General features: G+C 43.4%; 1 protein-coding gene across 1 annotated transcript; it reads left to right on the forward strand.

Annotated features, from left to right (window-relative positions):
• The first annotated feature begins 8,136 nt into the window (after positions 1-8,136).
• On the forward strand, positions 8,137-11,351 carry LOC129342353 (uncharacterized). The gene is made up of 4 exons (XM_054998060.1): positions 8,137-8,389; positions 8,498-8,572; positions 9,387-9,473; positions 10,888-11,351. The coding sequence occupies exons 1-4, from the start codon at positions 8,137-8,139 to the stop codon at positions 11,349-11,351; spliced, it is 879 nt and encodes a 292-aa protein (XP_054854035.1).
• The last annotated feature ends 1,135 nt before the right edge of the window (positions 11,352-12,486 follow it).

Raw genomic sequence — 12,486 nt, forward strand, 5'->3', positions numbered from 1 at the left:
CTGGTGAGTTACTTTGTAATGTTGATCCAGTGCTAAGGAGGAACACACATATCTGAGTCCAATTTCTAATTGCAAACTGGTTAAAATCGTGATTTTTTAAAAATCAGCATCTCTAATTAGTACTATATAAGTGAAATTTTCAATGAGTAACAGTATATGAAAATTCCCCAGTTAGTTGTCAAATCCCCAGTTAGAGAGGTTGATTTCATTATAAACATTTTATGGATGCATGGAAGCACCCTTTGGTTAAATGTTTTAATTCTCTTATTTGCACTGCTGGTTTTGTAATTTTTCTCATATTGTGTATGCATCTTGTAAACTTTTTATATGCAATTTATACAGAATTTATATATCAGTTTTTATATCATTTATATTTTTATTGCATGCACACTAATTTGACACATAAATAACATTGAAATCGTGTACATTTTCCAGGTACAAGTGGATGCAAGGAAGAAAATTGCTTGGAAAATAAAGAATCCTGGGTTACATTTGTTCAAGGGAGAGAGAAATCCAGCTGGGTGGTGGTGGCGGATGGTGTGTGTGCGTGTGCAAAATGAGAGATTAGAAAGTGAAAATAATTTCACATAATAATTCCCCAAGGATCGGGAAATTCCATCACTCAGTTTTCAAAGATCCCACTGAATTAGATTGCCATGATGAAGATTTTTATTATCCTCTCGAAAACCCTTCTGGTACAATCTTGTCCAAACAGCATAAGTATCTGCTAAGTTCACATTCAGCATCTGTCAACTCTTGTACCAAGAAATTGAATTATCTAGTGTGGTCCAGATTCAATGGTCTCATCTTACCACATATCAACGTGCAGTGTCCAGTGTCCATTCAAGAACTCCTCTGATAATAACTTCTTCAACCACTCCCTAAAATGTCTGATCAACAGAGGATGGCTTGATTTCCCATCAAAGACTAAAATGGACAAGCAATATCTTAGAGGAATATCTTACAGTGAAGATATGGCACTTGAAAGACAAATATTAGACTGCTTTCCCCTCTTTCTTCCTTTATATTATCTCTTTCCAATCAGCCACAGTGTCTTCAAGGGAGAAAGGAAAGGGCATGTTTCTCTAAATAATTTTTAAATGTAGGGGTAGGGCCAAGCTACACATGACGAATGACACTTGAACAGCAAGTGGATTGAGTGGAGGGCAAGTGAACAGGGAGAAATACACTTGCTGTTCAAGTGTCATTCGTCATGTGTAGCTTGGCCCGTAGCTGTTGCTTGCATTGTTTTGCTGGGATCCGTCCAGATACACCTTATTGTTTAGAATTTTGTTTCTTTCCTCTTTTCTTAGTTACTGGGCTCAGTGAGTATCTAACTTCTTTTGGACTATTTCAACTCAGATAGCAGAACTGGGCCACTAATGGTGGCCTCAGCATTTTCCTTCCTCAAGCATTCAGCCTCAGAAGGTACTGCTTGGCACAGACGACCTGCACAGGAACTCATAACACCTTTGGTACCTTTGGTTAACTTTGTTGACCCTTCTGTTTGGTGCTGCCCTTCTTTATAGGTTTCTTCACTATGTATCTCGTAACTTGTTTACATCTTGTCTTTTGTTTATCAGCAGTTTCTGCTGCTTTGTAGAACATGACGCTGGAGACTCTCTCTCTTTGTGTGTGTGTGTGTGTGTGTGTGAGAGAGAGAGAGAAGAGCTACTTCTGGGGTGAAAAGCCAGGAAGAGAGGGCTGACTGTTGAATCAATATTTTGGGGAGTGCGGGTGGGGGTTATCTTTCTTTATTGGAGGAAGTAGCTAGTGGAACAAAAAGCATGTAATGACACAGATAGGAAGAGGCTGGAAAATGTGTTCTGTTTAGTCATATTTGGTTTTCGTTGCTGTTCCAATAATTGTTATGAATGTTGTATATAATAACTCTGCAATGGGACCATACTGTATTAATATTTTCTTGAGAGGAATAATATCTGGCTGATTCTGAATTCAGTAAAACTGCAGATCAACCAACATATATAAGAATTTCTTATATATATATATATATAAGTATATATATTATAACAGATAATCCCTGACTCATGGAGTAGGGCAGAGGCTGGTGATGTCACATTGATCTAAGAAAACCAGTTTGGTGTAGTGGTTACGAGTGTGGGACTCTAATTTGGAGAACTGGTTTTGATTCCCCACTCCTTCACTTGAAGCCAGCTGGGTGGCATTGGGTCAGTCACAGCTCTCTCGGAGCTCTCTCAGCCCCACCCACCTCACAGGACGATTGTCGAGAGGATAACAATAGCACTTTGTAAACTGCTCTGAGTGGGGGTTAAGTTGTCTTGAAGGGTGGTATATAAATCAAATGTTGTTATTAAGCTATCTTAATTTCCTTGCTCTCTTGTACATACTATCAGTCTTTATCTGTTGAATAATATTGATTGAAATTAGTTTAGTAATACTCATGCTATTTTTCTTTTGCTTATACACTACATTTATCAACATTTTATAATTTAAGAAAATCTTAAACAGAACACAAAAATTTAAGATGAAAAAGAGGAGGTTTGTGTGTGAGGGGTGTGTGTTATTAATGGATAATGAATTAAATTGAATTGATCATCATTTTTAAATAACAACCTCTCCTTAATCATCCCATCTTTTCATCTCGTCCTTTTCCTCTTCCTCATCTTTGTCATGCATTTTCTTCTTCACCCCCCCTTTTGTTTCAGTACTTCACTTACTGCATGTGGTTTTTCTCCACTTCTTTTCGTGTTAAGTTTATACAAAGCTTTATTCTCCCCTCCCCCCTGTTCCTGTAGCAACTTACTGGATTGCTCTCTCTCTCTTTCTTTGACAATATGCTTTCAAACATTTCTTTAGTTAGGTTTAGAAACATTCACAGGGTTTGTTAAAGCTTCATATTTCTTTATACCACAAACCTTTATGTCATTATGTTTTGGAGTGCTGGTGCCTTAACATGAATTGAACAACTTCTTTCCTACATGAGTGCTTTGGTTTATGTTACAACTTTTTTCTTTTTGTTACAGAACACTATTTAATGCTTTTATAACTCTTTGCAGATTTCTTCAATCTTAAAAAAATACAATTCTATCTTTGACTATGTTTATTTTATAAATTTTTGTAATAGTTAACTACTTAGTTGAACATAGATGTTGCTTTCAATAGCTTCTTTTCTCATAGGGGTTGAATCCACATTACCTCTTTTTTCCCGGTTGTTCTCCACATGAAATCCGCATTTCAGAGTGCCGGTCACATTACCCAATCCTCGACACGCATCTCTCTCGGATTTCCATCGAATTACTAGTAGCGGTTTTCTTGCGGGAGTTTCACGATGGACGTGAACGCTTGCGAGCGCAATTTTCGCGCTCCTTTTTTAAACAGCCGTCAATCAAGTCTCCCCTTCCTTTCCTTGCGTTCCCATTGGCCGATTCCACCAGAGATGGCTCGTGAGCGATTTCTCCAATATTTCCCCTTTATTTGCTTTCGTTGCTTGGTTCAGCAACATTCGATTTCTCAAAAGCCAAACTTTTTTCTCATTAACATCTTTTTAGTGGCCCGACCACCCGAATATCCTGTTCCCCCCACTCCTCTTTTAATTTTTTTTTTAAAATCGATCTGTCATAGCGAAATTTCGTAGTGTTTTCCAGCGCAACAAAGATCACATTTAACTACCGTCCTAACGCCTCCTGCCTCGGCCCATGTATACGGTGCTCTAGAATGATACCACAAACAAGGTTTTAAAATCAGCTGTGTTTCTTGTTCCTTGAGAAATGTCTCTTTTAATGTTTTTGCCTTTTTTAAAACTTAAGTCATCGTGGCGCAGTGACGATTTATCAAAATTAAAAGCTTTGGAAGTCCATCCCGGAATTATTTTGTTGGAATGTTATTAAATCGTTTGGTCAGGGTGCGTCTCGTGGCTGGCGCATGTCACGACCGAAGGTTGAGCACCACGGGGACACTTGGCTGGGGTGCCTTTTCTGGGCACAATACTTGTTTTATTCCCACATAACAAAATATCGCTATTCCAAAGATTCCTTAAAAAAAAAATTAAAAAAAAAAAAAGAACAGAGAATCGAGGGAAGATTTACGTGCCGCAGAGACAGAATAGGAATCAATTGTGTTCCTGGCAAAAATATCAGTGGATAAAGAAAGTTTGTCAATCTTGGATTAACGTGGGAAATGCTGTCCAAAAACATGCAGAAAACATTTTGAAAATCGAACACCTTTATGTTGCTCTTAAAGAAACGCTTCTTATTTCTGCTGACCCACTTTTTTAGTTCCACATTGACATCCATGAACTTAAAATACATTCCCTTGAAATCTTATCTGTATTTCCATTCCTGTTTTGCTGTAAAATTTGGTGTTATGCCTGGGGACACAATGGAGAAAGCATTCTGAAGATACAGTGAATACAGACAGAATGCTAAATTTAAAGTTGTGATGTGGCGTTCTGTGGGTTCTTTCTTGTTCTTCGTGTTTGGAACCCATCTCAAACCTGTGTGCCAACCAGGCTGGAGACTACGACGCTTGGTCCCCCGATTGGAGTGATGAATGGGAAACCCAGGATATCAGCAGAATCATTCTGGACATAATATTCTAAGTGTCGTTCGGCATCCTCCACTTTTAAACAGCTCCTTTTGTTCCACGCCAGTAAAAGAAAAAAAACATCTGGAGATCCAGCACAGATGGGGGCCCGCCTGTAAATTCTGTTACTTGGCGTCACGTGTGGTTCATTTCCATCACACCCAATCTAAAACACTGGGGACTGATTGATTCAGCACTCCATTCAGAAAATCATGCATTCAATGCCAGTTTCACCCATTGATTTCATCTCCCACATTAATGGACTGTGCTTTTGAGAGGGAAGAACGGGTAACACCAGGAGCGGCACATTCCAGACGAATCAGAATTGGTATTTTTGTATTACGCTGTGCCAACAAATTTCATCGTGATGTCTCCACGTGATGTGGTGGAACAACCAGTTTCTTGGGCCATTTAAAGCACAGGTCATATCACATTATTTCTCAACATCAGCAATTTAGAACCCAATTATGCCATTGGGGTGATGCTCCTTAAATTGTCAGTGCTTCCCTCGTCTGGAAAACTGAGTCTGGTGACATGGTGACAGGGGGGATGCTTGTGAGGTGCTTGTGGAACAGTGTGATCCACCATTTGCCACTTATATACCATGTCCCAAAAAACCTACAATTGTGTCAAGTCAACTGTGGCAATCAGAATGTGACACATGAGACTAAACTTTGGGAGGTAAGGCTAATGAAGTTCGAGGTCACAATAAATACAAACACTTCACGTGTTTGCCGGGGATGCGGGAAATTAGAAAAGGGGGGGAGCAGAGAACACCTATGATGATGTGGGACATTGCTCCAACAGGGGGTGGGCATTGATTGTTATTTGGGAAATCTAGAGGACAGTCCAGAAAGCCATTAGACCAATCTTTTTGATGCATAGACATGGACCACGTACAGAGAAAATATCAATGTGACGTCATGGAAAATATTTTTTAATTTAAGGAAAAAATTAAGCAAAAGAGAACCACCAAAAAAAAAATTTTTTTTTAAATGAACAGCACAACAATAAACTGTGGGGGAAGGGGAAGAAAACTTGGTCAACTATATACAGTGGTGAAAACAATCAGGGTGCATCCCCAGAGGCAGAGGGACGATGTCTCCTTCTCTCACGGCGCTCCATCACATTGACTCGCCGCCCCAGGCGTGCTAGTCGGTCCTCCACGCTGCTCAACCTCTCTTGCACATTTGAGACTGAATTTGTGAAAGAAAAGTGTCTTTGAGAGACGGCACCAGAAAAAAGGGTGACAGCACCATTCAGAGCAAAAACTTACTGGATGATCCTAGCCTCTCCTCCATCCTCTCCATGGCCGTGAACAGATCTCCTATCCCTCTGCGTTGGGCTCTTCCTGGGGGAGCAGACCTTCTGCTGGTTGAGGGACCCTCCTCCGACCGTTCGGGTTGGCTTTCCTGTGCACTAGCTTCAGAAATGAAAGGAAGAAATCAAAATCTTGTAAAACGATTTGGCCACAGCAGTCATAACATCCTGGCTGATCCACTGTGGCATCAACCTCCAGATTCTCTGATTTCATTTCAATGATTACAGAAAAATGGGAACTCTGTTATAGCACCAGCAAATAAAACATCGGAAAGCAATAATTTTTTTTTCTTGCTGTTACAAAGGAGATAAAAAAAGGCCGGCAATTATTTTTTTTCACAGCACACTTTTGAAATCGAGGAAAAGCCTGGTGGGTGGTGATGCTCCGTGCTTGGGGCACCACTGTCATATACAACTTCCCCTCCAACCATGGAAGTGTGGAAGCGAATGTGGTTCCACTCATCCATGGACACATTCTATGAAGGTTGATGGTCAAGTGCACGGTGTGGGAAAGCATCAGTTGCTGGTCTGCCTGATTTTAGGAGGGGAAGAATATATTAGGCAAATACATGCTTACCAGGGGGTGCCTGTTGTGATCCCTGAGCAGGGTCCTCAGAGGAAGCTTGCTCCCCAGCCACCTCAAGCGCCTCCTGCTCCTCGTCTGCTCTTGCCTCCCCCACGGCAGCGGTGGGAGCTCTACCACGGAGAAGGGCTGCAAAGTGAAGAAGAAATGTTGGCACACTCCATCAAACCATTGCAATCGGAACATTCATGACAAAAAGGTGCAACAAAGATAACACCAGCAACTGTGCACCGTGATGAACACAGCGGCTCTACACATGCCGCTGTCCCAAACTTGGGGTCCCTCACGCCGAGCATAAAAAAAAAAAAGGTTTCTTTGTAGGAGAAAAAAAAACCGTTATTGCAATAAAACGGCGTTGTGCTACGATTACGGGGGGTGGGAATGGAATCTCAGCTCTCCCCCAAAACATCTAACTTTTTGGCTAGTCTCTCCACATTGACGTGCACTTAACAGCGTTGTAAATTTAAAATTAAATGCTTTTAAGAGGTTCTTACCAGCATGATGACGGGATTGCCAGCTTGGCCTTCCGGCGAGATCCCAGAGGTTCATCATGGACGCAAAGTACGGGGGCTTTCCACTCTGGCGAGGGATCCCCTGCCAGGCTTCCAGCGCCCCGTAGAAGTCCCCCTTCACCCTCTTGAACTTCGATCTGCACTGTTCGGGGGTCCTGCTGTGACCACGGGCACACATCTGCCTCGACAGCTTGTGAAATATAAGCTTCGTGGGCAGATGTGTGCTCCTCATTACACGCGCCGCTTTTCCGGAGCGTGCAACGAGGTCCAGCAGGGTCTCCACCTCTTCATCCCGCCAGAAGACTCCTTTTGCCGCTGCTGCCATACTTGTTCCTAAACGAAATACCGAAAATGTGCTGTTACATAAATTAGCATGCCCTCATAACGGCTCCCTAAAGGCGCGGAAAAAAAGGCTGCTGATTGGACGCGCTTGAACAGGATGACCAATCGGTGTTGAGGATTTGATTTCGGCGCCAAATGCTGTTGAATGAACACTATGTTCTCCCACACTCATGGGAAGGCCCTTTCAGGCCAATAATTTTTATTTCTGCTACTTGAGTTCCAGTGAAGCATGAGAAAGCATTGTTAACAAGAACAGGGATTGATTTCCTATCAACAGATTGGTTCACTTTTCACATCGCTTTGCAGTCTTTTTAACGAAACATCTTCCTGGCGTGACAATGCATCTACGAAAATTCGTCATAGCGTTATTTTGTCACATTAAAATTAATTAGGCAAAGGAACGGGTGGTGGCTGCAGCGCATGCGCAATTAACGGCTTGGATTTCCGGCGGGAGAACAGTGCTTGGTCGACGGATCACGGTGCAGTGGACTGCCCTCCATTTGCTTTCTTGCAGACGTGGGGAGAGAAGAGCGACCGACACTCTGATCTGCGGACACCATCAAAAACAATTGTTTTTTGAAAATGTCGGCCACTGCCCCTGTGGCTCCACGATCAGCGACATGGAGGGAAAAAGAGGTATTGGACCTCCTTTCTTTCTGGGGGGAGGACAAGATACAGGAAGCCCTTAGAAGCTCCCACAGGAACTTAGACAACTTTGAAAAAATTTCCAAAATGATGTCCTCGCGTGGTCATCGGCGCACTGCACTGGAATGCAGGAACAAAACAAAAAGTATGCGGTTGGAGTACAAGCGCGTCATGGCACACAATTCCACTTCTGGAAACGGCCCCATTACATGTCCTTTTTTTCGTGAGCTGGACAGTATTCTAAGAGGGGACGCAAGTGTTAAACCTAAACGGATAGCGCGAAGCATTTCTTTTGCCCAAGGACCCCCGCAGATAAGCGCCCCCAGGGAAGTGATGGAGGGATCGGAGGAACTCTTCTCGCACGACATGCAGACGATAGATGCTGCACCACTGTGGTGCTCTTCTCCAAATCCCATGGCAGCACGTGAGTGATGGAGCATTGATTATTCTAGTTCAGAGCTATGATTTTTCTTCCTTTTCAAATTTCCCTGTCTATGAAATCGTAACACCTTTATTGATTTCCCGTTTATAGCGCAGAACTCGTCATCATCCACCGATGCCAGTGAAGAGGATCTTGACCGCACCATAGATGGACTTGCTGACAAGGGTGAGTTTTTTTTTGACAGATTGCTCCAATGCTGGCCCACCCAAAAACAGTCCCCGGAAAGGCTGAAGACATCTCGAGAGTGGGAACGCCAAGATGAGAGTGCCTGGTCTAGGGGAAAAGAGGGGCACGACCTCAGGTTTGCAAGATGTGGGAAAGTCTGTCAGTGATGGGATGTTTTGGAGGTCTGTCAGTTATGGGGATGATGTTACATCATTGGCCACACCGTGGAGGTTGTCTTAGACTTATGGTTTCAAATGTTCAACTGTTCACTCCTGCCCAGCCCATCCATGCAAGCAACACCACGGTTTATCCGTTCTATATTCACCAAATTGCATGGATGGAGTTGGCTCTGGATTCAAATATATTTTTGATCAGTCTCCTTTTCATTAAAGGATGCCTGACTTGAACTCCAATCTCTACACTCGAAGCATATAAACCCAGTGCCCAGCTTCAGGGACAGATGAACACAGGAATATGAGACCGTGGATGGGTGCATGGACTGGTGCAATTTTCTGTGTGAGACATTCCGGCCCACTAAAAGGCTGAATAAGGGGTAGATGACAGAGGGCACATTCAAAATCTGTTTCAGGTTTTCAAGGCCACCTCTTAGTCATTATAGTGGTGCATAAAAAAACCAGACGTCCCATTACAGCTCCTATCATCTCTTATATATTGATAGTGGCACAGATACAAATAAGAAAAGAGGACAACGCAGAAGACAGTGCCTGCGAAGTGAATGTTTGAATTGTATTTATCTATATCACTTCCCTGTGTTTTTCAAACCAATCACATTTTAATCCTATAAAATTTTCAGAAAACGACACTACAGGTGCAAACGCAATGGAGGACGACGACAGTGATTCAGACCTTCCCCTGGGGCATCGTTCACGCTATAACACGGGTAAGCTTAGTTGATCTGCAGAATCTAAAAGAGTCCAGTTGCACCTATGAGAAGAGACAATTGCGTAGTGGCATAAGCTCTCCTGAATCACGTTATCTTTGTCTGACATATGAAACAGAGCATGGTCAAATATAGAGGAGGGGAGAGAAGTGGAGGAGAGAGCAGAGTCATCTTGGGAGGCCGGAGGGTGCCTCACAATCGTTCCTTTTATGTCACATGTCCAAAATCTCCATTCTTTGTGTGCGACTGTTGGCCTCCAAGGCAGTTGCCCTGTAAGTTTCTGTAAGCCCAACAGCAAGACCTTAATATCCCCTTGGCGTGTGACCCTCCTATGGACACAGACCCACCTGCAAGATGAATAAAAAAAACAAATATTTTGTTCCCTGAAGCCCACGCCAGGTGTCACCAAGCTCACCCAGACCCCACCTGGTGCAATAAAATCTGTCACCTGTTTCACTGTGAACAGCATGCATAGTCTCCATTCTGAACCAAATGGAACGTATGACATTTTCATGTGTGTTGCAATTCATCGGCCACGCAGGGTGCATAGGTTAGAAAAAAAAAAATTTGGGACAATCTACGGCTACCTTACAGTCTGCATTGGAATTTCCCAGAACAGTGTAGTGTTCTCCCACTGTTAGCTGAAATTTCCCATTTATCATGTGAGATTTTTGTCAATGAAATTTTTATTGCATTTGTTGGCTTGTTTCAAAGATCTGCAGCGCACATTGAACCGCACCTTGCACCCCTCAATTGGTAATGACAACACTGTTTATGTGATCTGCACTGACATGAATCACGGTTCCAAAAATCAATTCTGAGGGACACCCAGACACCGTCTTGGCCCACCTATCCTCTTTAATGGTTGCTCCCACCACATATGTTCTGATGTTGTCAGGATTTCATGGAAATTCTTGATTTAGCATAACATTGAAAATGGTCAGAATGTGCTCACTGTGGAACATTGCAAGAGCAACGTTGGTCAGCATTGGTGTAAAAGGCAGATCCGGACAAAGCACATCTCCTCGCTATCTAAAGCAGATAAATTGGTCTCTCTCACTAACGCCGTTTTAAACATAATAGCTGCTGCCAGTATGTCCTCCATGTTATTTCTGCACAACCCATATGGCAAGTGGCATTGTAAAAGACTTCCCGTTATGGAAAAACCTTGATGCTTGTGCATGCATGGTTATCAAAAAATGTGCAACCCATTGGCCTCGGCGGGGGCGACGGGATGAACTAGGCCAAAATCTGTTATGTGGGTTTTGGAAGTCTTGGGGAAGAGCCCAAACTATGAAGCCTGCTGCTGGCCAACCAAAAAACATGTTGCATCCTTTTCTTCAGGATAAGATTTATGAATAATGCATGAGATGTTAACAATTTATTGATCTGTTGCTCTGACTTACATCCACAGCAGACGGGGCAGATAACAGATGCCTAGCAGAAGTTTCACCGGGAACAAGACTATTCCAACTAAGAAACAGGAGACGCAGAAACGCAGCACTCTATGGAGTAGCCGATGATATGATGCGCCGTTCTCGAGAGGAGCACAATGCCCAGGTTTCCCAATGGCGAACGGACAGAGAGATGCTGTGCAGTTGGAAGGCTGATGAGAACAAGATTCAGAGGGAATTCTTGGATCACACTAAAATGGAGAGTGAGAAGTTTGCCGAGGCCTGGAAACAGAACATTTCGGTGATGTCTGATGCTGTGAACACTTTGAAGTCATTGGGACAGATGCTCGCCCAACAGCGTCAAAACATCCCCCCAACACACGATTATGGGCAAACCGCCCTACCTGCCTCACAGGCAACCCCGAAGAAGGCAGCAGCGAGGCGTTCCTGTGTTGGCAAAGCCAGAGAGAGGCTGACGCTTTGAGGAGCTATGTTCTGCGTTGCCCTCCTTATTTGCCACATATCATGGTTTTTGGCAGCAAAGTTCATTTGACAGATTCCATTGCACTGGTGACCCCTTAATGGTCTTTATCTATTGTATTTGAAATAAATGTGTGTTCAGGAGTTGTCGCCCCAGTCATGTATGTCTGTTTTAAAATTCTTAACTTTCTGGGAGCAAATGGAATCATCAGGGTATAAGATGATGGCCAATCGTTTCCAATGTTGACTCCCTTTTTTTTTTCAACGCAATCCCCAAAGTTTAGGAATGTTTAACATCAGACAATACAATGGAATCACAGTAAGAATCACATTTGTGTTTCTTTGTGTAAGTGGCATCACTCATGTAGTGACAATTCTAAACAGCCTTCCTGCAAAAAGTGAAACGCAGCAGTTACCAATAAAGTGGCGCTTCCCCCCCCCCCCCTGATTGCAACATGCGGCTAAGTTGTATCTTTGGGAGGAGCACTTGCAGTCCAAATTGGAAATTTGGGGGGGGGGGCGGATTCCAGACTTGGCCAAAAATACCCTGACTAACTGTGAACGATGTATGCGGGGGACCACTCAGCTGTGTGGGAATGTATTGTCTGCATGTGCCAGGACTTGATTTCACATCCACCGCTTGTCTGACAGCACCCCAATAATCAATAGTCTTTTGAGTTCAGTTAACCAAATTTTTTTTTTATTTACACAGATTAGAGTTGCTGGTTGAGACCATTTATGTTCCCCTTGGTTTAGCAGCTTTTCGAAGCAGGTTAGCCGATGTCCATCACTTGCCGCACCGAGGGAGGCAACATCAACTTGTGGAATCTAGGCCCATATACTTGGCCAGGGCATCCCTAACCACCTTTCCTTCGGCAAGATGCCTGTGATGGGTGGTCAACTCTTGTCCCTCTCCATGTGAAACAAGCATTGTCTCTGGGGCTGCTCCGCGGCCAGTGATGGGATGTCCCCGGCTTTCACAGAGGTTGTGCAAAACAACACATGCTGTCACCACAGCTATGACGTTGTGCTCCCTAACTTGGAGGCGGTGTGACAGACACCTCCACCTGGCCTTCAGTCTTCCAAAACAACATTCCACCACGTTCCTGGCTCGCGATAGGCGGGTGTCAAACATTTTC

The sequence above is a fragment of the Eublepharis macularius genome, chromosome 14 (assembly GCF_028583425.1).
Source record: "Eublepharis macularius isolate TG4126 chromosome 14, MPM_Emac_v1.0, whole genome shotgun sequence".
In the NCBI taxonomy this organism is placed as follows: Eukaryota; Metazoa; Chordata; class Lepidosauria; order Squamata; family Eublepharidae; genus Eublepharis; species Eublepharis macularius.

Excerpts from the sequence above, each read along its gene's own strand:
- LOC129342353 (XM_054998060.1), top strand. The coding sequence starts at position 8,137 with ATGGCACACAATTCCACTTCTGGAAACGGCCCCATTACATGTCCTTTT. Across the intron at positions 8,573-9,386 it reads AGATGGACTTGCTGACAAGG|AAAACGACACTACAGGTGCA; the intron begins GTGAGTTTTTTT and ends TAAAATTTTCAG. Across the intron at positions 9,474-10,887 it reads TCGTTCACGCTATAACACGG|CAGACGGGGCAGATAACAGA; the intron begins GTAAGCTTAGTT and ends TTACATCCACAG.